This window comes from Phyllobates terribilis, unplaced genomic scaffold (genome assembly GCF_046119375.1).
Source record: "Phyllobates terribilis strain yellow unplaced genomic scaffold, ASM4611937v1 Scaffold_5__5_contigs__length_657084704, whole genome shotgun sequence".
Lineage (NCBI taxonomy): Eukaryota > Metazoa > Chordata > Amphibia > Anura > Dendrobatidae > Phyllobates > Phyllobates terribilis.
The window spans coordinates 129,571,042-129,595,883 of NW_027362765.1; the positions used below are offsets into that span (position 1 = coordinate 129,571,042).

General features: G+C 44.4%; 2 protein-coding genes across 3 annotated transcripts in view; one reads left to right on the forward strand and one right to left on the reverse strand.

Moving 5' to 3' along the window:
- The window catches only part of SS18L1 (SS18L1 subunit of BAF chromatin remodeling complex), a 29,147-nt gene extending 16,505 nt beyond the window's left edge, over nt 1-12,642 (reverse strand). The window contains exons 1-3 of one of the 2 annotated variants that reach the window (XM_073683012.1): nt 12,444-12,642; nt 3,718-3,794; nt 799-883 (exon numbers count right to left, since the gene is read on the reverse strand). In XM_073683012.1, coding sequence (XP_073539113.1) covers nt 799-883; nt 3,718-3,794; nt 12,444-12,512 — 231 coding nt within the window. In that variant the 5' untranslated portion in view covers nt 12,513-12,642. The remainder of the gene's footprint in view (nt 1-798; nt 884-3,717; nt 3,795-12,443) is intronic. The other variant, XM_073683011.1, reaches the window with a different exon arrangement.
- Nucleotides 12,643-12,929: 287 nt separating this feature from the next.
- Nucleotides 12,930-23,033, forward strand: PSMA7 (proteasome 20S subunit alpha 7). The gene is made up of 7 exons (XM_073681048.1): nt 12,930-13,125; nt 16,436-16,562; nt 16,928-17,052; nt 17,174-17,296; nt 17,371-17,490; nt 17,628-17,690; nt 22,883-23,033. The coding sequence occupies exons 1-7, from the start codon at nt 13,030-13,032 to the stop codon at nt 22,970-22,972; spliced, it is 744 nt and encodes a 247-aa protein (XP_073537149.1). The 5' UTR covers nt 12,930-13,029; the 3' UTR covers nt 22,973-23,033.
- The last annotated feature ends 1,809 nt before the right edge of the window (nt 23,034-24,842 follow it).

Consider the following 24,842-nt stretch of genomic DNA (forward strand, 5'->3'; position numbering starts at 1 on the left):
CAGAGGCTTAAGATCTACCATAGCTCTTCAGCCTTATTTGCATATCAGTTCAAACGCTGATTTCTCAGTAACAGTGGATGTTTTGTCCGTCAGTCTTAATTAAAAGGTGCAGTGGAGAAAGATGCGCCAAATTCATTATGAAGAGCAGGCCTCTTAATGAACTTGGCACATCTTATAACTAGAATGCGGCTTCGCCATAAATGTTACTCCATCCAGGAGTAACTAGAGCAATGTACACGACTTTTGTGGATCAAATTACAATGAATTTGATAGGTTGGCTTTGCCACGTCCCAGCTCCGCTTTGGTAGAACTGGCATGAAAATGCCAAAAAATGCAAAATCTTGCAATATTTCTTAGAGCTTTATGACTCATTGATGAATTGGGAGGGTAGAATGTTAGAAAGCGGCAAAACTTTGCATGAAACTATTTCATTTTACTTGTATGGCACTAGAAAAGCCTTAGGATCAGACACCTGCACGTCATACTGCAGCCCGATCGCGACAGTGAAATGCAATACTCTGCAAAAATCTAAATTTAAGGATTAGACAACTGAGAATAGTTCCTAGAGTCGTTCCTATCTGGGATATTTATAGTATATTAATAGGTGCGGCTCCAACCAATGGTATTCAAATGTATTAAGGAAACGGGACACACAATACTGAACATTTATGGCATATCCCATCAATAAATTTACCTCTAGGGGGCAATATTTACAAAATATAAGTATATTCCTGAACATTGATCACAAAAGGGAAGGGTGAAGCTCAACACTCCAGTGACAAGGATACCCATACTCACCGCAGGGAGCAGAGATTGCATATTCTGGTTGGAGTCGGCTATGGTTGCCAGATACACCAGATTTCTGTGCAGGATCTGCTGATATCTACAAGAAATAGCCAAAGAAATTACATGCAGCACTATACAGAATACTAAAAGGGGTGTAATCTGACATGGAACACTGCAGAAAATATTCAATGAAAAACCGCAACTTTACAGTAGGAAAACAATTTAAAGCAGTTTTCTTACATAGTTTATAGTATCCCACAGATCTATACCACCACAGAGCTGGCGCAGATTTGTCTTTCTGGTGCACAGACAGCCGGAGATGCATTATTCAGACGTGTATAAGTCTTAGAACCTAGAGAAAATGGAGTGGGACACCCAGCAAATCAAAATATAGAACAAGAAAATGTTATATTCAAAAACACTTTTATTAAGTAGAAAAATTAAAAAAATATATATGTATAGCAATAATAGAAAAGGTCATACAGGGTAGGAAATACACAAACAGCAGATACGGCGATCTATATGTGGGTCCCCCGGGAGCAAGGTACAATAATCCTATCAAAAGATAAGTAATTCATGGAGCAATTGGAATAATATATACAAAATGTATACCATTGTAGGGCATTTGTGCAAGCTCAAACGCGAAACGCGCGTCGGGGCTGCAGTACGGCGACGTGGTTACCTCAGTCCCCATGGGTGAGTTTCACACTTCGAACTGTTTTTCTATTTTGGCCATTTTTTTTCTCTATCTTGAGCAGTGGCCATCTTTCCCTTGCCATTAGATTTTGAGCTTGCACAAATGCCCTACAATGGTATACATTTTGTATATATTATTCCAATTGCTCCATGAATTACTTATCTTTTGATGGGATTATTGTACCTTGCTCCCGGGAGACCCACATATAGATCGCCGTATCTGCTGTTTGTGTATTTCCTACCCTGTATGACCTTTTCTATTATTGCTATACATATATATTTTTTTAATTTTTCTACTTAATAAAAGTGTTTTTAAATATAACATTTTCTTGTTCTATATTTTGATTTGCTGGGTGTCCCACTCCATTTTCTCTAGGTTCTATGTTTGATTAAGGAGTATCCTGTTTATTGATTACTATGTACCATGGTGTTTGGTCCAATTGCTTGTGTATACGTCTTAATAGATGGCGTGCATCTTACTGCTGTTAACTTCATATTAAGACTGACCCCAGTATTAATAAACTGCTCCCAATGAAGGGAGAACCTCAATATAAGTACTTCAATAGAAATCATAGAATGTTAGTGTTGGAAGGGACCTCCGGGGTCATCTGGTCCAACCCCCTGCTCAATGCAGGATTCATTGAACCATCTCAGACAGATATCTGTCCAGCCTGTGTGAAGACTTCCATTGAAGGAGAACTCACCACCTCTCGTGGCAGCCTGTTCCACTTGTTAATCACCTTCACTGTCAAAAAGTTTTTTCTAATATCTAATCTGTATCTTCTCCCATTCAGTTTCATTCCATTGCTTCTCGTGTTTCCATGTGCAAATGAGAATAAGGATGATCCCTCTACACTGACATCCCTTCAGATATTTCTAGACAGCTATTAAGTCTCCTCTTAGCCTTCTTTTTTGCAAGCTAAACATTCTAAGATCTTTTAACCCAGGGATGTCAAACTTTAACAAACAGAGGGCAAAAGCGAAAAACTTGGACAAAGTCGCAGGCCAACCAGTATACAGTAGATTGGGCCTTACATAGTCCTCCATACAGAATAGTGGGCCCACATAGGTGTGGCGATTCTGGTGTTGGGGGCCAAATATAACCACCCTGCAGGACAGATTTGGCCCAAGGGCCGTAGTTTGACACGTGTGCTTTAATCATTCCTTGTAGGACATGGTTTGCAGACCGGTCACCATTCTGGTCGCTCTTCTCTGAACTTGCTCCAGTTTTTCTATGTCATTTTTAAAATGTGGTGCCTAGAACTGGACACAGTATTCCAGATGAGGTCTGACCAAGGAGTAGAGTAAATCATTAATCTTATATTTCAACACATCTTACATCACAAGATAAGGAATATCCACATTATGCAATCAGTTGCATAAGAGTGACAACCCTATGCCTCCAGAACTGTGACAGTATCAGTGCTTCATAGTAGTGCCTCTATAATGATAGCCACAGCGCTCCGGTATCAGTGCCAGACACAGCTCTTATACACTGACAGATCCCCATGACAATGAAAATGTAAGAGGCCCTAAGCAGTGGCAGCAGGAGTACCCCCAAAACAGTGAAAGCCACACTGCCCCTACAAGTTAGAGCCTCTCGACGCCCTTTAAAATGTTTCCTTAGTTTTTTTTTTATGTTTTATAAATCAGTAATACATGTGAAAATAAAAAACTCTAATATAATATTTTCTGTGAAATCCACTTTCTCCTCTTGGATTGACTTCTCATTTTCAAAATTCTGTCTTCAGCGAATACAGACATTTCTAATACTGAAATAAGAGATGCCAGTTAGTGCTCATAAAGTTCTATGGAGAACTAACTGTTTCAGGAGAATTTACAGCAGAATGACCGTCTCTGCCTCTAGCTCCTCCCCCTACATAGAATTTTAAGCGCACCAACTGTCATCTCTATTCTCAGTGACCAGAAAATCTATCTTCATTGATTACAGATTTTACTCATGCATTTCTCTGATAAGATACATTGCAAAGTTGCTTATTTTCAAGTGTACTATTGATTTATGAAATAATTAAAACGACAATTTCTCTTTAAGTTTCATGAGATTACCATAACACCCCACAAATAAAAATCCCAAAGCCCCTGTGCCATCTGGGGTCTCTACAAGATTTCCAAAAGACGGCCAATTTCAGTAACTGCAGAAAATCCAAACAACTTTTCATCGGTTTTATTACTGATGCAAGTCAGTGTTCCTTTCCGCGAGCCGTCTGTACTCACTGTGTGCACTCTGCCGTCTTCCCCTTGCTCTGATAGTCCATTATACACTGGATCAGGTGGTGGTTCTCATCCAGCATCTAAGAAAAAGTCACAAAATCATGGTTTGTAATTGTTCTGCATCAAGTAGACAAATAGATTTGTGCAATCCCCGTCCTCATTCATTGCAGGAACCAATCAGGTCTAGGGGCGGACATGTCATTCGTGCAACCTGTGAAGCAGCACAGGGGCCCAAGAGGTAAGGGGGCCCATTCTTACCAGTAAAACATGTGGAATTGTGCATTATGATGAGGTATTGAATTGCAAAGGGCCCATATACTGTTCTTGCACAGGAGCCCTTTTATGTCCATGTCCGCCAGTGATCAGGTCTCTCTGTCACCCGGTCAAAAATGACTAGTTTTTGCACTTATTTTATTCTGGCTGCTCCCCTGAGTATTCGTTTTTTTTGTTTGTCTAAAATACGCCATATGGTTCTAGAGATATGGGCCTTTTTTTACTTACTTTTTATGATCTTCAACAAGGGGGCGTGGCTCATAGGGTAATAATGCAGAGCAGTCTAAAGACTAGCCCCATATAATCCTGTGAGCCACACTCCATTGTAAAACAAAACCATAAAAATGACCACTAAATAAAAAGCCCCATATCTCTGAAGCTGTATGACAGCTTTATAAAATAAAAAATATATACAGTTATATGAAAAAGTTTGGGCACCCCTATTAATCTTAAGCTTAATGTTTTATAAAAAATGGTGTTTTTGCAACAGCTATTTCAGTTTGATATATGTAATAACTGTTGGACACAGTAATGTTTCTGCCTTGAAATGAGGTTTAGGCTGTGTGCCCACGTAGCATTTTTCAAGCGTTTTTGATGCGGAATTTCCGCAGCGTAAACGCTTGAAAAACGCTTGGTAACACGCACCCCATGGTCCCCAATGGGATTCCGCAAGTTCTATGCACATGCTGCGGATTTTTCCGCAGCGTTTATGCTGCGTTCAAAAATCCGCAGCATGTCATTTAATTTTGCGTTTCCGCAAGCAGAATTGCCTTTGTTCAATGCATAAAAAACGCAAGGCAATTCCGCATGTGGAAAACGCGTGATAAACGCGCGAAAAACGCGCGATAAACGCGCGATAAACGCGTGCGGAATTCCGCATGCGTTTTTCCGGGAGAGGACTTGCATTTATGCAGCAGAAATTTTCTGCTTCATAAATGCAACGTGGGCACATAGCCTTATTGTACTAACAGAAAATGTGCAATCTGCATTCAAACAAAATTTGACAGGTGCATAAGTATGGGCACCCCACCAGAAAAGTGACATTAATATTTAGTAGATCCTCCTTTTGCAAAAATAACAGCCTCTAGTCGCTTCCTGTAGCTTTTAATGAGTTCCTGGATCCTGGATGAAGGTATTTTTGACCATTCCTCTTTACAAAACAATTCCAGTTCAGTTAAGTTTGATGGTTGCCGAGCATGGACAGCCCTCTTCAAATGATCCCACAGATGTTCAATGATATTCAGGTCTGGGGACTGGGATGGCCATTCCAGAACATTGTAATTGTTCCTCTGTATGAATGCCTGAGTAGATTTGGAGCGGTGTTTTGGATCATTGTCTTGCTGAAAGATCCATCCCCTGCGTAACTTCAACTTTATCACTGATTCTCGAACATTATTGTCAAGAATCTGCTGATACTGAGTGGAATCCATGCGTCCCTCAACTTTAACAAGATTCCCGGTGCCGGCATTTGCCACACAGCCCCAAAGCATGATGGAACCTCCACCAAATTTTACTGTGGGTAGCAAGTGTTTTTCTTGGTAATGCTGTGTTTTTTTGCCGCCATGCATAACGCCTTTTTGTATGACCAAAAGACTTAATCTTGGTTTCATCAGTCCACAGGACCTTCTTCCAAAAAGAAATTGGCTTCTCCAAGTGTGCCTTTGCATACCTCAGCCTACTCTGTTTGTGGCGTGCTTGCAGAAACGGCTTCTTTCGCATCACTCTCCCATACAGCTTCTCCTTGTGCAAAGTGCGTTGTATAGTTGACCGATGCACAGTGACACCATCTGCAGCAAGTTGATGCTGCAGCTCTCTGGAGGTGGTCTGAGGATTGTCCTTGACTGATCTCACCATTCTTCTTCTCTGCCTTTCTGATGTTTTTCTTGGCCTGCCACTTCTGGCCTTAACAAGAACTGTCCCTGTGTTCTTCCATTCCCTTACTATGTTCCTCACAGTGGAAACTGACAGGTTAAATCTCTGAGACAGCTTTTTGTATCCTTCCCCTGAACAACTATGTTGAATAATCTTTGTTTTCAGATCATTTGACAGTTGTTTTGAGGAGCCCATGATGCAACTCTTCAGAGGAGATTCAAACAGGAGAACAACTTGCAAGTGGCCACTTTAAGTAGCTTTTCTCATGATTGCATACACCTGGCTATGAAGTTCAAAGCTCAATGAGGTTACAAAACCAAAAAAAGTGCTTTAGTAAGTCAGTAAAAACTAGGTAGGAGTATTTAAAACAAGAAAATGATAAGGGTGCCCATACTTATGCACCTGTCAAATTTTATTTGAATGCAGATTGCACATTTTCTGTTAGTACAATAAACCTCATTTCAAGGCAGAAACATTACTGTGTCCAACAGTTATTACATATATCAAACTGAAATAGCTGTTGCAAAAACACCAATTTTTATAAAACATTAAGCTTAAGATTAATAGGGGTGCCCAAACTTTTTCATATAACTGTATACATACACACACACACACACACACACACACACACATACATATACTCGGGGGGAGGGGCAGCGGGAATAAAACCCACTTTTGATCTGATGACAGGTACTCTTAAAGGGTTTACGGCCTAATTACAATGTATGATCACGCTGGCTGAGGCGGGTGACCGATTTCTCCATTCTCTGCTGTCAGTACAGTTTTAGGGGGAACAGATGATTCATGTCTGACAGCCTGGTTGCTAGGGTACACTGCCTAACAACCACAGTATTTCACATGGGGGCTGTTGGGCAGTCAGCCCCCAGTGACCATTATACAGGGCTTCAACTGAAGGCCACCAGGCACATTAACTGCTCATATACATTACCGAAAGGTCCCTGGGGTCTGCAGACAATCTAATACGTATCAGAGAAGGTTAACCCCCGACATCTGGGCTGTCCCCTACACAATACATAAGTATAACGTATGAGCAGCCAAAGAGGAGGGCAGTACCAAAAGCCCCAATCTGTTTCTCTTACCACCATATTAACATACACAAGTGTGATCTAAAAGAGCTCTGGATTAAAAGATGTCACTTTCTTAGGTACTACACTTTTTGGCATTGTGTGCTCTGAGTATGACATACAGTGTGGGCATATCATCACAATGTACACGCGTGTGGGCACAGTATGACAAAGTACACACGTATGGCACAGAGTATGACAAGGTACACACGTATGGCGCACAGTGTAGGCATATGATCACAATGTACATGCGTGTGGGCACAGTATGACAAGGTATACACGTATGGCACAGAGTATGACAAGGTACACACGTATGGCACAGAGTATGACAAGGTACACACGTATGGCAGAGAGTATGACAATGTACACACGTATGGCACAGAGTATGACAATGTACACACGTATGGCACAGAGTATGACAAGGTACACACGTATGGCACAGAGTATGACAAGGTACACACGTATGGCACAGAGTATGACAAGGCACACACGTATGGCACAGAGTATGACAAGGTACACACGTATGGCACAGAGTATGACAAGGTACACACGTATGGCACAGAGTATGACAAGGTACACACGTATGGCACAGAGTATGACAAGGCACACACGTATGGCACAGAGTATGACAAGGTACACACGTATGGCACACAGTGTCGGCATATGATCACAATGTACATGCGTGTGGGCACAGTATGGCACAGAGTATGACAAGGTACACACGTATGGCACAGAGTGTCGGCATATCATCACAATGTACATGTATGGCACACAATGTGGGCACAACATGACATTGTACACACGTATGGCACTCATTGTGGACACAGTAAGACAATGTACGTATGGTACTCGGTGTGGGCGCAGTATAACAATGTACACACGTATGGCACAATATGGCAATGTATAGAATTCTGCCTATTGATGATACAATATGTCTCTAGGTAGGCACAGTATGTATGAAGTAGGGCACTTTTTGGCATTACATGTCACTACTGCAGTCAAGCAAAAATCCGGCACATGCGCATTTTGCACATCCCTTTTCAGGACAGTGAAATAAATTGTCCTATCTGATTTCAGCTTAGTGGTGATTGGATGTGACAGCTCAGTATGGATGACATAGGACACATCATGCATATCAATCAGAGGTAAAGGCCCGTTCCTTGGACTGCTTAAGTGCTAATGTGCAGAACAACTATAAGGGTATGTTCACACTAGGTGTTTTTTTTTTCTACAGTAAAACCTGATCTCTTGACAGGAAAGTTTCTGCCTTCAAAAAGCAGGTTTTGCTTGTTTTTTTGCTGTGTTTTTTTCACTGTCCATTTGTCTCTTCATGCATGCTGATAAAGTTCAGTAAAAAAATTATCTATTCAACTTCATCAGGTTTTGGCACAAAAGAAAAAAAAAATGCAGCAAAACCTGACACCTGTGTTTTTGCAGTGTTTGAAAAAACGCTGAAAGAAGTGACATGCTGTATTGTGCAAAAAAAAAAAATGCAAAAGTACAAAATACTGATGACACAAAAACCAATGTGTGTACATGAGATTTCTGAAATCTCATAGACTTTGCTGGTACTGTAAAACGCAGCTGAAAATTTGCATAAAAAACGCTGAAAAAAAAAAAAAAAAGCCTAGTGTGAACACAGCCCTACATTACTTTTATGAGACACGCCAGGCTGGCAAGATAAAATAGTCACATAGAAAAAAACTCTTCATCCTGGTGGCAGCAGTTTAGAATGGAAAAACATGGCGACAAGTTCTCTTTAAGACCGGATATGGATTTTTTTCATTGTTTTCTATACAATCATCTCGAGCTCAAGCATTTCCAGCAGTGACATGGACCATGGGAACCTGAATTTTGCAGATATCCATAGGGTTCAGTAGGAGAAGGTCTTCGTCATGCTAAGTAACCTGTGCAGAGATCATGATACAGGGAGGGGGAGGAAGTGAGCTGTAACAAATCCTGAATGGTGGATCCCCTGTTATTTATATTGAGGTGTTACCAGTCATAGTAATCCATCCCGTGTTGATAATGAGCTGAGAAGTGATCTCCACATAACAAGATTTTTATGGGGCTCATTGGCCAGACTAAATAAAAATCAATTTCTGAATTATTTTATTGTTTTTAAACTAAACTATAGATATGGAAAAAGAAAAAATCACTGAAAATACGTTTATCATAAAAAATTAATTAAATAAGAGGTGATTTTCAGACAATGATCTATTTAACCGTTATTGTTGTATATATGACAACCATTACTCTGGGTGACACGAATTTACCCACCAACACTCATGTCATTACTGGAGAGACTGAAGGGAGCCTTGAACCCTCACCGTTCCATAATGTGCCCATATAGCGCCAAATCAGTATCCATATAGGGATGTGAAGTCTCAAAATACTGTCAACCAGTCCTCAGAGAGCGCCATCCTTCGCCCACATAAATAAGACATAAAGTGACAGTATACACATAATACCTGTTATTTAAGGGATTGCTATTTTAGCAACTAACCAATATAGTCTGCGGATATATTTTGGGGGTGTCTTACTCCTGAGAATTGTTGAGCCTTTTAATCATCATTTTGGCACCCCCACTCTTGCTGCTACATGATAGGTATTCTGCAATAGCCAACTAATCAGTAACAACGGAGTAAACAATTTCCAGTGAATGGTGGTCACAGATTTTACTATATTTATATATATATATAAGTTTGGACACACCTCATTTAAAGATTTTTCTGTATTTTCATGACTATGATAATTGTACATTCCCACTGAAGGCATCAAAACTATGAATTAACACATGTGGAATTATATACTTAACAAAAAAGTGTGAAACAACTGAAAATATGTCTTATATTCTAGGTTCTTCAAAGTAGCCACCTTTTGCTTTGATGACTGCTTTGCACACTCTTGCCGTTCTCTTGATGAGCTTCAAGAGGTAGTCACCGAAATGGTCTTCCAACAATCTTGAAGGAGTTCCCAGAGATTCTTAGCACTTGTTGGCCCTTTTGCCTTCACTCTGCGGTCCAGCTCACCCCAAACCATCTCGATTGGGTTCAGGTCTGGTGACTGTGGAGGCAAGGTCATCTGGCGTAGCACCTCATCACTCTCCTTCTTGGTCAAATAGCCCTTACACAGCCTGGAGGTGTGTTTGGGGTCATTGTCCTGTTGAAAAATAAATGATGGTCCAACTAAACGCAAACCGGATGGAATAGCATGCCGCTGCAAGATGCTGTGGTAGCCACGCTGGTTCAGTATGCCTTCAATTTTGAATAAATCCCCAACAGTGTCACCAGCAAAGCATCCCCACACCATCACACCTCCTCCTCCATGCTTCACGGTGGGAACCAGGCATGTAGAGTCCATCCGTTCACCTTTTCTTTGTCACACAAAGACACGGTGGTTAAAACCAAAGATCTCAAATTTGGACTCATCAGACCAAAGCACAGATTTCCACTGGTCTAATGTCCATTCCTTGTGTTCTTTAGCCCAAACAAGTCTCTTCTGCTTGTTGCCTGTCCTTAGCAGTGGTTTCCTAGCAGCTATTTTACCATGAAGGCCTGCTGCACAAAGTCTCCTCTTAACAGTTGTTGTAGAGATGTGTCTGCTGCTAGAACTCTGTGTAGCATTGACCTGGTCTCTAATCTGAGCTGCTGTTAACCTGCGATTTCTGAGGCTGGTGACTCGGATAAACTTATCCTCAGAAGCAGAGGTGACTCTTGGTCTTCCTTTCCTGGGGCGGTCCTCATGTGAGCCAGTTTCTTTGTAGCGCTTGATGGTTTTTGTAACTGCACTTGGGGACACTTTCAAAGTTTGCCCAATTTTTCGGACTGACTGACCTTCATTTCTTAAAGGAATGATGGCCACTCGTTTTTCTTTACTTAGCTGCTTTTTTCTTGCTGTGATACAAATTCTAACGGTCTATTCAGTAGGACTATCAGCTGTGTATCCACCTGACTTCTGCACAACACAACTGATGGTCACAACCCCATTTATAAGGCAAGAAATCCCACTTATTAAACCTGACAGGGCAAACCTGTGAAGTGAAAACCATTTCCGGTGACTACCTCTTGAAGCTCATCAAGAGAATGCCAAGATTGTGCAAAGCAGTCATCAAAGCAAAAGGTGGCTACTTTGAAGAACCTAGAATATAAGACATATTTTCAGTTGTTTCACACTTTTTTGTAAAGTATATAATTCCACATGTGTTAATTCATAGTTTTGATGCCTTCAGTGTGAATGTACAATTTTCAAAGTCATGAAAATACAGAAAAATCTTTAAATGAGGTGTGTCCAAACTTTTGGTCTGTACTAATTATATATATATATATATTTTTTATTATTTATTTTTCGCTGCTATTAATCATTTACAAGACCATATACAGTTTCCTATGTTAAAGAATTGCAACGTGTCTGTAAAAATGCTACACAGTTGCTCCATATGGCATCCAATTTTTTCCTTGCACCCATAGACTTGAATGGGTGAGTCTCCTTTGATTTTTGGAGGGAAATCGTGAATGCTGTGATTTTTTTTTGCACATGCAGATTCAGTCAGTGAAAAAAAAAATCTGTTCATCTGCACTAGCCCATTGAATAACATTGGTCCGAGCGCTACCTGATTATTTGACGGACAGCACTGGGACCGAAATATGGTCCCAAGGAAGAGAGATCCCTCCCAGCTCGTCCAGGATCAGCGGCAGGTTTTCTACAGGTGATCTCACTTATCAATGTGTTATTCTATACCAGCCATCCTGAAACTACATCTCCCAGCGTACGCTTCCACGCTTGGAAGTGTAGTTCTAAGCAGGAGAGGCACATGTTGCAGATGACAGGTCATATAGGAAAGGTACTGTGGAATTAATGGCGCTACATCAGTAATCATAATAAATTTAGATTCTTTTTTTGCCCTGCAGGAAATACAATATACCAGTAAAAAAATAAATCCCTAAATTATTCCCAAATCTAATCCAATAATTATAATATATATATATATATATATATTCAGCTCATGTCTGCAGAACTGATGCAGGCAGTTTCTCATCCCCAATCTATGCATCAATGTCCAACACATGTATCAGATGGTTACACAGCAGCAAGAGGGAACTGTGAGGAGGTGGTAGACAATGGTGATTTATAGGCTCTTCTTCACACCCCTCCTCCCTAATCCACAGATAAGGATGAAGGCACTCAGGGATGCATCCTGCTCTTCTGTCATCATGGAGGCAAATGACATGTTAGAGGACAGCAGATTAGCACCACCTGCAAATCTCCAAATCTCCCTGCAATTTGGATGCAATAATATATATTATATATATATATATATATATATATATATATATATATATATATTTTTTTTTTTTTTTTTTACTGCACCTGTCAGCCATATTTTGGGAGTTAGCACCCATGCATCCTCATACTATGCATGACACATGAGGAATTTACCTCCCTCCTCCCTCCTTAGAATAAGCCTGGTGCCATCAGACACCCTTGCAGATCATTTACCTTCTGGATAGTTTGCTGGGTGACCTCTCCTTTCCCTCTGGGTCTGGCAGAAGCAAAGGCCACAGACATGATCCCCCTGCGCCCCTGTGTGTGCCTGATCCTTGCTGACAGCAGTATAATTTATTACAGATATTCTTAATATCTGCACCCTATTACTAGCCAGAGGATTCTTATTCTATGCAGCAGACAGGGGGAGAGCGATTACCAATAGAATGACCCGTGTTAAATTCTATAAAATATATACAGTAATTTTTTGCTTTTTTCTATAGATCTATATTTAATAATACTAATAAAATATTATTTGCAATATTAGTCTATACAGGAACTAGGCATGGGGAAAATTAAAGTAAGACTCCCCCTGGTAAAAAGTGGTACATTCCACAAGCCGTGTTTCCTGTCTAAAGCACCGGGTAGCGTAGGTTCCCGGGGGTGGAGTTTAGGTACGCTGTTTACGTAGCGTAGGGCAACGGAGTGACACCGGTTTTACGTTAGATTGGAGCGCAAGTACGTTTCTGGAATAGGAGGTGGATGAGTGCGCTGTTTTCAGGAGGTTTCAGTTTGTGAGCAGTCAGACCCCGTTGTGAACATGAGCTACGACCGGGCAATCACCGTCTTCTCCCCGGACGGGCACCTCTTCCAGGTGGAATATGCCCAGGAGGCCGTGAAGAAAGGATCCACCGCGGTGAGGATCGCTGATCACCTCTAGCCGGCAGACATATGTAGTATGGTGGGCTGGGGGCGACCCCGGCATTTATGCGGTGTGCAGTATTACAGGAACAGGGAGCAATTGTGGGGACCCCTTGTAAGAGACAGAATGGGCAGAACAAGGAACACAGAGACCTGCAGGGAATTTGGAGTTTGCATTAAAAATGGGGTGTGCTCATTCTGAGATATGTTACTGCTGTGAAAAAGAGGTGGGGGGGCACCCAGGGGAAAGGTGCATTCATTGGGAACCTTACACTTCAGGAGTGTGGGAGGTAACAGACTGGTAAGATTTTTTTTTTGGTTGGGGGAGGGGGTTGCACTTACTTTTCATGGTCAGGGTTGTGGGGGCCACGCGCTGTCTACGGCCAGGCATGGAGGGGGCCCAGGCTCTGTCTACGGCTAGGCATGGAGGGGGCCCAGGCTCTGTCTACGGCTAGGCATGGAGGGGGCCCAGGCGCTGTCTACGGCTAGGCATGGAGGGGGCCCAGGCGCTGTCTACGGCTAGGCATGGAGGGGGCCCAGGCGCTGTCTACGGCTAGGCATGGAGGGGGCCCAGGCGCTGTCTACGGCTAGGCATGGAGGGGGCCCAGGCGCTGTCTACGGCTAGGCATGGAGGGGGCCCAGGCGCTGTCTACGGCTAGGCATGGAGGGGGCCCAGGCGCTGTCTACGGCTAGGCATGGAGGGGGCCCAGGCTCTGTCTACGGCTAGGCATGGAGGGGGCCCAGGCGCTGTCTACGGCTAGGCATGGAGGGGGCCCAGGCGCTGTCTACGGCTAGGCATGGAGGGGGCCCAGGCGCTGTCTACGGCTAGGCATGGAGGGGGCCCAGGCGCTGTCTACGGCTAGGCATGGAGGGGGCCCAGGCGCTGTCTACGGCTAGGCATGGAGGGGGCCCAGGCGCTGTCTACGGCTAGGCATGGAGGGGGCCCAGGCGCTGTCTACGGCTAGGCATGGAGGGGGCCCAGGCGCTGTCTACGGCTAGGCATGGAGGGGGCCCAGGCGCTGTCTACGGCTAGGCATGGAGGGGGCCCAGGCGCTGTCTACGGCTAGGCATGGAGGGGGCCCAGGCGCTGTCTACGGCTAGGCATGGAGGGGGCCCAGGCGCTGTCTACGGCTAGGCATGGAGGGGGCCCAGGCGCTGTCTACGGCTAGGCATGGAGGGGGCCCAGGCGCTGTCTACGGCTAGGCATGGAGGGGGCCCAGGCGCTGTCTACGGCTAGGCATGGAGGGGGCCCAGGCGCTGTCTACGGCTAGGCATGGAGGGGGCCCAGGCGCTGTCTACGGCTAGGCATGGAGGGGGCCCAGGCGCTGTCTACGGCTAGGCATGGAGGGGGCCCAGGCGCTGTCTACGGCTAGGCATGGAGGGGGCCCAGGCGCTGTCTACGGCTAGGCATGGAGGGGGCCCAGGCGCTGTCTACGGCTAGGCATGGAGGGGGCCCAGGCGCTGTCTACGGCTAGGCATGGAGGGGGCCCAGGCGCTGTCTACGGCTAGGCATGGAGGGGGCCCAGGCGCTGTCTACGGCTAGGCATGGAGGGGGCCCAGGCGCTGTCTACGGCTAGGCATGGAGGGGGCCCAGGCGCTGTCTACGGCTAGGCATGGAGGGGGCCCAGGCGCTGTCTACGGCTAGGCATGGAGGGGGCCCAGGCGCTGTCTACGGCTAGGCATGGAGGGGGCCCAGGCGCTGTCTACGGCTAGGCATGGAGGGGGCCCAGGCGCTGTCTACGGCTAGGCATGGAGGGGGCCCAGGCGCTGTCTACGGCTAGGCATGGAGGGGGCCCAGGCGCTGTCTACGGCTAGGCATGGAGGGGGCCCAGGCGCTGTCTACGGCTAGGCATGGAGGGGGCCCAGGCGCTGTCTACGGCTAGGCATGGAGGGGGCCCAGGCGCTGTCTACGGCTAGGCATGGAGGGGGCCCAGGCGCTGTCTACGGCTAGGCATGGAGGGGGCCCAGGCGCTGTCTACGGCTAGGCATGGAGGGGGCCCAGGCGCTGTCTACGGCTAGGCATGGAGGGGGCCCAGGCGCTGTCTACGGCTAGGCATGGAGGGGGCCCAGGCGCTGTCTACGGCTAGGCATGGAGGGGGCCCAGGCGCTGTCTACGGCTAGGCATGGAGGGGGCCCAGGCGCTGTCTACGGCTAGGCATGGAGGGGGCCCAGGCGCTGTCTACGGCTAGGCATGGAGGGGGCCCAGGCGCTGTCTACGGCTAGGCATGGAGGGGGCCCAGGCGCTGTCTACGGCTAGGCATGGAGGGGGCCCAGGCGCTGTCTACGGCTAGGCATGGAGGGGGCCCAGGCGCTGTCTACGGCTAGGCATGGAGGGGGCCCAGGCGCTGTCTAGGGCTAGGCATGGAGGGGGCCCAGGCGCTTTCTAGGGCTAGGCATGGAGGGGGCCCAGGCGCTTTCTAGGGCTAGGCATGGAGGGGGCCCAGGCGCTGTCTAGGGCTAGGCATGGAGGGGGCCCAGGCGCTGTCTAGGGCTAGGCATGGAGGGGGCCCAGGCGCTGTCTAGGGCTAGGCATGAAGGGGGCCCAGGCGCTGTCTAGGGCTAGGCATGGAGGGGGCCCAGGCGCTGTCTAGGGCTAGGCATGGAGGGGGCCCAGGCGCTGTCTAGGGCTAGGCATGGAGGGGGCCCAGGCGCTGTCTAGGGCTAGGCATGGAAGGGGGCCCAGGCGCTTTCTACGGCTAGGCTTGGAGGGGGCCCATGCGCTTTCTAAGGCTAGGTTTGTGGAATTAGTGAGCACCCATTGGTTAAACTGTTTGGGGAGGCACACACTGATTAGATTTGTGGAGCTGGGGGTCATGTTTAGATAGAAGAGGGGGCAAACACGGAAAGTTTGGTAAAGTCACCAAAATATTATTTGAAACAAAAAGTATATTGCAGAGTTCTAGAAGACTTAATTATCTACTGATTACAGGGGTTCTCCAACTTTGAAAAAAAAAACCATTTTTTTCCAGTGACAGGGATGGATTTACAACACTAAAATGATGTGGACTCACCAGCCGTAGCCCCAGTGCTGGATGATGTCCCACTCTTCAGTCATCTGGCTGCTGAGGCCTATGATTGACTGCAGTGGTCAGGTGTCCTAAGAGCTGAACATTATTGCTTCCTGTTTTGATGAAGGCCACTGGAGCATTGGGCCATGGGGGCTACAGTAGTTAGCATTAATTTTAAAATCATCCTTGCCATTAAAAACAATTTTTAGTGGTTGGAAAACCTACAGGAAAACTGGGGAAAAAATCTGCCTTGAGTTCTCCTGAGTTTAATGTGACTTTCTGTTCTTTCGGCATTAGGTTGGAGTACGAGGGAAGGAAATCGTGGTCCTAGGGGTGGAGAAGAAATCTGTAGCCAAACTTCAGGATGAGAGGACGGTGCGGAAGATCTGTGCTCTGGATGAGAACGTCTTCATGGCTTTTGCTGGTAAATTGTGTTACCAGGGTCGCAATAAAAAACAATCCGAATATGGCTTCTTTAGGGATCTCTATATGCTCCTGTAGAACCGTAGGTGGTGCACAATTTGCAGTTGTGATATGGTCCCAAAGGCTAGCACTCCATATTGATACTTGGTCTCTCTCTGGACTGTGGCAAAATTGGTGCTTGACCACATATTGCACTTTATTTCAGCGGGCATCAGAAGTGTGGGTTACCAAACAGAACCTGTGGACAGGGGTGGTGCTGTCTCTGTGCCCAGGAGGGTGTACAGAATTACAATACATAACATGAATCTGTTCAAAATCCAGATCCCCTGAAATTCAGCTGGATAACAAGCCTCTTGTCTCTCGCAGGGCTCACTGCTGACGCTCGGATTGTAATAAATCGCGCCCGTGTGGAGTGTCAGAGCCACAGGCTGACGGTAGAGGATCCGGTGACGGTCGAGTACATCACCCGATACATTGCCAGCCTGAAGCAGGTAAGGGACAGGTTGGGGATTTATCATAGTAATCCTGATGTCTGTCTTACATAAGCCAGGCCTAATGTTGGGAGACCTATATATAGGGTGTAATAAATATGTATACACTTGTTTTCTCCAGCGTTACACCCAGAGCAATGGCCGCCGGCCTTTTGGAATATCTGCACTAATTGTGGGATTCGACTTTGATGGGACTCCTCGTCTCTACCAGACTGATCCTTCAGGGACTTACCACGCTTGGAAAGTAAGTGCATCAGCTAGTCTCTGGGGAGGAAGGCTATCAAGATAAATGGTAAAGACTTAATTATCATCTGACAGGCAAACGCCATCGGCAGAGGAGCCAAGTCTGTCCGTGAGTTCCTGGAGAAGCACTACACTGATGAAGCCATTGAGACAGACGACCTGACCATTAAACTGGTTATCAAAGCTCTGCTGGAGGTAAGCATCGGGCCTGTATATTACAGATCTTCAGCCTGCCAGTCTAGAAGAACCACCATCACATTGACGCTTCTATTAGAACTGTCACCAATTACCCCATTATCCAATAACAATCCTGCTCTTCTATTTCTCTCCAGGTTGTTCAGTCTGGAGGTAAAAATATAGAACTGGCCGTCATGAGACGAGACCAACCTCTAAAGGTAAGTGTGACGATGCACACAGGCCGGCCGTATGTAAGGCGATTATTGAGATACTAGGGGATAATGCCTCCATAATATGGCATCGGTTGCAATATGCCGCCATAGCAAATCCGACTGCCAGTGGCAGAGAATGACGCCATAGACTGGTATGGATGCCAGCGCTTGTATTATGGCATGAGCCCTCATTTGACCATGATTTTATCTGATGGAGGAGATATAATAATTAGGTAATGGGATAAATCAGGAAAGTCACTATAGGTCCAAGGTACATTGTAGTGTAACATAGCAGTACCATTGTCATTTTAATAGGAATAATCACTTAAAGGGGTTTACCCCTAGAAGGAATTAGGGGCGCTGTATTAGCCTCCTAATATAGTGTTTAAAAGCTATGTGCACATATTGTGCCCTCAGCAGGGTGACGGACATCCCAGCGTGTGCTGGGAGAAATTGTCCCTTTTCTTCTCCTCCTTCTTCCCGCTGTCTTGCTCTTTCTGCACACCCTGGGATGCCAGTCACGCCGCTGTGGGCATTATACTAGCGCACTGTTGCAGTGATTGACATCTAGTCAGGTAGTGCTATCTTGCTCTTTCTGCACACCCTGGGATGCCAGTCACGCCGCTGTGGACATGATACCAGTGCACTGATGCAGTGATTGACATCTAGTTGGGTACAGGCACTTAGGGATGATGAAATGACATTTTTTAAACATACAAATGTGCCATTTAGGGACAATACAAGGATCTTTGAAAATGGTATAGGAAGCTAATAAAGTGCACCTTGGGGTAAATCAAGGTTCCCTTTAGGCTGTGTGCCCACTATGCGTTTTTTTAAGCATTTCCGCAGCGGCAGTTCCGCTACAGAAACGCTTAAAAAAACGCTTGGTAGAAGGTCTGCCATGTTCCCTAATGATGATCTGCATGTGCTGTGCACATGCTGCGGAAATTTCCGCTGCGGATTATCATTGCGGAAAAATCCGCAGCACTACCAATTATTTTGCGGAATCGCGGCGTTTTCACCGCCATTGACTTGCATTGGAACGCATGGAATCCGCATCACTGCATCTGCAGATGCGGATTCCATGCGTTTCAATGTGCGGATGGTACTCTGGTTTGGAGGAGAGGAGACTCTCCTCCAGACCTGGGTACAATAATACCTGTAAAAAAAAAAAGAATAAATTAAAAAAAATATACATTATACTTACCTTCTGATGGCCCCCGGTGTCCTCAGCAATGCGTCCGGTGTGTTGGGCGGCTCGCGATGGTCTAAAAAGGACCTTCCATGACGTCATTTAGTCATGTGACAGGTCACGCGACCGCTGACGTTGGTGGTCGCGTGACCCATCACATGACTAAATGACGTCATGGCAGGTCCTTTTAATCCACCACGAGTAGCCGGCAAGCCAAGACGCATCACTAAGGACACCGAGGGCCATCAGAAGGTAAGAATAATGTATATTTTTTATTTTATTCTTTTTTTTTTTTTTTTTTACAGTTTCTATGGTACCTGGGTCCGGAGGAGAGTCTCCTCCACACCCGGGTACCATTCTTTTACGGTCACACTATATAAATCCATGCTGGTTGCATGGATTTATATAGTGTGGCCAAGTTGTCAAGCACTTTCCAAGTGATGCTAAAATCGCTTGGAAAGCGCTTGACAACCCGCATGCGGAAATGCATGTGAAGAACGCTTCACATCCGCTTGTCCCTGGCAGGAAAACGTATGTACAATCCACATGTACAATCCGCATGTACAATCCGCATGCATTTTTTCTGCCAGGGAGATGCAGAAACGCTCAGGAAAAAATCCGGAGCATTTCTCCATCATGGGCACATAGCCTTAATATTGCATATTAATGTTGAATATTCTGGCTATATACGTCGCTACAACGAGATAAATACATTGGGCAGATTGAGTCGCACGGCGTCTTGCCATTAAAGACTTGATGATCCCTGTTTGTTCTCTTGGTGCAACGCCATATACAATCATCAAAACGCTGAGTTTCCAACAGCCCGCAGCACTGGAAGTGGAATAAGACTTTGTCATTGTAGAACTGAAAAATGACCACTAAGTTTCAACCGTTATCAAGCAAATTGTATATTCTACAGTGTAGTCTTGTCATTTGGCTCAATAAGGGACGATTGTGGCTGAAACATCGCTGTCCCTTTTGCAGTTTAAGGCTATGTTCACACGTTGGATTTTTTTCAGCGTCACAAATCTGCAGCAAAACCCAACTCTGGCAGGAAAGCAGCTGCGTCAAAAACGCAGGTTTAGCTGCTTTTTTTTTTTGTTTGTTTGTTTTTTTTCAGCTTTTTTTTTTAACTGTCCTTTTGTCTCTTTATGCATGTACATAAAGTTCAGTAAAAAAAAAATCTTCTAGTATTGGCATAGTGGGGAAGGTGAGTTGTTCAGGAATAGTTTAGACACTGGCAATGCATTGAGTTTGTATGACACTATTTATTTTCACACTATGGGGTCTGCCATTGAGTTGCTCAGGGTATTGTTCAATTTCACACCTCACTGGGCCACAGGTATTGTTCAATCTCATACATAGTTCAGCTAATGTTTCCACTCTACACATCACTAATTTAATTAAACTCTCCCAATGCAAACAACCATCTCAGTGACCAAGACAAGATGGTAAAATCACAAAAATAAATGACTTTTACATACTGCTGTACTTGCTTATTTTCACTAGAAACGCAGCAAAACCTGATGGCTGTGTTCACACCATGTTTTTTTTCAGCGGTTTTTCCACTACCCATTACTTCCAATGGGTGAAAAACGCTGAAACAATTGACATGCTTTATTTTCCAAAAACCCAACCTAGGCACAAAATACTCAGCAAAAAAAAAACTAACGATGTGTGAACAGAGAATTCTGGTTTCTCATAGACTTTGCTGGTACTGCAAGACAAAGCTGAACGTTTGCATAAAAATCTGCAGCAAAAAACCGCTGAAAAACCCGACATGTGTGAACATAGCCTTACAATGACATAAACAAGCGTTATAATGTTATTTTACACCCGGGCCTGGAATTGTGCAATGCTGACAAGGTCTGTGTCTCCCCAGTAATCTGCTATGAGCAGATCTAATAGACAGCCGGCATTAAACCACTATGATCAGGTGATCCCAGCTTCCTACACACAGAGCGAAAAAAATATTAACGTAAAGAAATTAATTGACAAATAAAAGCCTAACATTTGTTTTTATTCACATGCTATTTTTTAACACCATCCCAACCAATCCCTGCATAGTCAAGGACCATCTTTAACATGGATATCAAACCAAATACTCATGCATCCATATAGCAGAATATGGTTTTATCTTTCGCTGGATTTTTTTCCTCCCTACCTTGCCCTAATCTGCTTTTACACCTACAATAAGAGTATGTTCACACTGTGTCTTTTTCCGATGCTCAAAAACGACCATCTCAACGAAGATCTCTTTTCTCTGCAGTTTTCAAAAACGACAAACTTTTTTTTTTGGGCTTTTCCTAATTTTTTTTCAAACTTTTTCTTCCTCCAGTTTCCTTTTCTTACCTAAAGCATTTAAAAGAAGCTCTATGATCAGTGAGCTGTTTTTACATAGAAATGAATAGGACCATTCTTTTGAGCATTTTTGGAGTTTTCTACCCCAAGAAACGCTGGAAAAAGTCGTAGTGTAAGCATACCCTAAGAATTTCTGTACATGGCATGGGTGCTCTGTGTCCATTTACAGATACCGTATGACACCTAAGGGCAGGAGTGGCACTGGGAAAAAAAGATCTCTGTAGTGAAGCCTTATTCAGATGTCCGTTTTTAATGTACGTGTGGGATCAGTGTTCTACAGAAAATGTCCATTTTTTTTTTTTTGCAAACTGTTTGGTGCACTAAAGAAAATAGAAAAAAATGAAGACATGTCTGTTTTTGATCCGATCTACTAAAGTCTGTGGGAATCATGTACAGCACGTGTGTTGTCCGATTTTAACATTTTGCTGGGTATGAGAAGCTTTGCAATTTTTTCTATTTATTTTTTTTTTCTTTTTAAAGCAAAATTACTGATGGTAAAAACTGAACCACTGAAGAAAATGTGATCCAAAATACTGATAAAAGTTGTCAGTTCTGTTCACGTATGGGGAAAAAAAAATTAACGTCTGAGGCCTTATAGTGATGTACAGTGCAAAAGTTTTAGGCAGATGTGGAAAAAATACTGCAAAGTAAGAATAGATTCAAAAATAGAAGTGTTAATAGTTTACATTTTATTCATTGATTAAAAAAAAGTGGATGAACAAAATAGAAGTGTAAATCTCACAATATTTTCTTTTGGATACAGTTTCTTAAAGCTTTTTGAAGGAACTCCGCAGGGAGGTTGTTAAAAACATCTTGGAGAACTAACCACAGATCTTGTGGACATAAGTTTGTGCAAGTCCTCTTCTTTTCACACCATTAGGGTCTGTGCACATATTATTTGCTGCAGACATTTCTGCAGTAAAAACTGTGCATAAAAAAAAATGCATGTTTTGCTTTTTGTATTTATTTTTTTCCCCCATCATTCATTAGAATGGATGAAAAACTGCTTCAAATATGCAAGGAAAAAATAAGCAACCTGTGCATGAGATCTCAGAAATCTCATTCTCTTTGCTGAGACAGTAAAATGCTGCATTTTGGTTTTGTGTGGCAAAAACGCAACGTGTGAACATACCCTAAAAATCTGCAGCATTTTATTTCCTCTACACCTGCCTTTTTGCACCGTACTGTACTGTATATGGGACAAAGTTTACTTATTCAATGACAGGAAAACCATGCATATTGTCTGGCATAAATGTGTGTAGTCCATTAAATTAAGAATAAAGAAAAAAAAAAAGATACATTTCCATTACTCTCTACATAAAACGTAATGAAAAAAAATGGCAGTTCTGTCTCAATACAAGATTAAAGACCCATCCGTGGCTCAAACAAAAATAGGCTAAACTAACAAAAATAAAATATTCCCCTTTAGAATAGGTCCTGTTAAAAAGGACACTTCAAGAAAGGCTGATACTGCCTTATACCTAGTAGAAGATTTCCAGGACCCCAGGCCATGACACGGGTATTAAAAAAGTTACATTTCTCGGCACTGCAGCTCATCATCTTTTTCTTTCTGGTATCTAAACCCTGGCTCATGGGTAAAGTATTGACTAAGTATTGAGTTTTCTACTGTTTGTCTTCCTGACAGATCCTGAGCCCCGAGGAGATTGAGAGGTACGTTGCAGAGATTGAAAAGGAAAAGGAAGAGAACGAGAAGAAGAAACAAAAGAAGACATAACTTATTCTTCTGGACAATACTGTGTAAATCAGTTCGACAATAAATGTTTTTCTTTATTACATTTCTTTAAGGGCTCAGTCTGGTATTTGGCTTGCAGCAGATTGCAGGATCGGCAGCCTCTTCAAGCCTTGTTTCTGAGTAATATATAGAATTATTGGAGATCATTGAAGTATAACATGACATTACGATTATTGATTACTCAGTGTATCGTTATTTAGGGCAAAACCACACAGAGCGCCCAAATACTGCACCGACCTCATGGTGTTTGTATTGATTGGTAGTGCTGACTGTCTTGCTAACTAACTGCAGTTTTACTCGTAAAATTGTGTCTGATCTTGATTTAAAAACTGCTCCAAAATGCAAGTCCGTACATCTAATTTTACCCACCCCCACCTGGCAGATGTGCAGCTTTAATACAAGGTTAGCGAAAATGCAGTGTTTTTTTTTTCCCTTTGCGTATTCGCTTGCAGAAAATCCGCTGCATTTTACAGTGCAGGTACAATGCATTAGATTGTTGAAATCTCGTGCACATATTGTGGAAAAAAAATCCTCCTTGTAAATTGCCGAGAGCTGTTGATTTGAGACCTGCAGCACGTCAATTTATGCTGCAGATGTTAGTGCAAATGTCATCCTTTGTAATGCAAATGCTGAAATGTGCAACACATTCACAATGATATCTACAGCGTTAAATACTGCTGTGGGTAAGGCCTCGTTCACACATCCTTTTTCCTTTACAAGTGCTATCCTGTGATTAGTACACTGCTCAAAAAAATAAAGGGAACACTTAAACAACAGAATACAACTCTAAATAGATCAAACTTCTGTGAAATCAAACTGTCCACTTAGGAAGCAACACTGATTGACAATCAATTCCACATGCTGTTGTGCAAATGGAATAGACAATAGATGGAAATTATTGGCAATTATCAAGACACACTCAATAAAAGGAGTGGTTCTGCAGGTGGGGACCACAGGCCACATCTCAGTACCAATGCTTTCTGGCTGATGTTTTGGTCACTTTTGAATGTTGGTTGTGCTTTCACACTCGTGGTAGCATGAGACGGACTCTACAACCCACAGAGGTTGCTCAGGTAGTGCAGCTCATCCAGGATGGCACATCAATGCGAGCTGTGGCAAGAAGGTTTGCTGTGTCTGTCAGTGTAGTGTCCAGAGGCTGGAGGCGCTACCAGGAGACAGGCCAGTACACCAGGAGACGTGGAGGGGGCCTTAGGAGGGCAACAACCCAGCAGCAGGACCGCTACCTCCGCCTTTGTGCAAGGAGGAACAGGAGGAGCACTGCCAGAGCCCTGCAAAATGACCTCCAGCAGGCCACAAATGTGCACGTGTCTGCACAAACAGTTAGAAACTAACTCCATGATGGTGGTATGAGGGCCCGACGTCCACAGATGGGGGTTGTGCTCACAGCCCAACACCGTGCAGGACGCTTGGCATTTGCCACAGAACACCAGGATTGGCAAAGTCGCCACTGGCGCTCTGTGCTCTTCACAGATGAAAGCAGGTTCACACTGAGCACATGTGACAGACGTGGCAGAGTCTGGAGACGCCGTGGAGAGCGATCTGCTGCCTGCAACATCCTTCAGCATGACCGGTTTGGCAGTGGGTCAGTAATGGTGTGGGGTGGCATTTCTTTGGAGGGCCGCACAGCCCTCCATGTGCTCGCCAGAGGTAGCCTGACTGCCATTAGGTACCGAGATGAGATCCTCAGACCCCTTGTGAGACCATATGCTGGTGCAGTTGGCCCTGGGTTCCTCCTAATGCAGGACAATGCCAGACCTCATGTGGCTGGAGTGTGTCAGCAGTTCCTGCAAGATGAAGGCATTGAAGCTATGGACTGGCCCGCCCGTTCCCC

Coding starts and splice junctions, on each gene's coding strand:
- PSMA7 (XM_073681048.1), top strand. CDS start 13,030: ATGAGCTACGACCGGGCAATCACCGTCTTCTCCCCGGACGGGCACCTC. Junction 17,297..17,370: donor GGACTTACCACGCTTGGAAA/GTAAGTGCATCA, acceptor ATCATCTGACAG/GCAAACGCCATCGGCAGAGG. Junction 17,691..22,882: donor GACGAGACCAACCTCTAAAG/GTAAGTGTGACG, acceptor TCTTCCTGACAG/ATCCTGAGCCCCGAGGAGAT.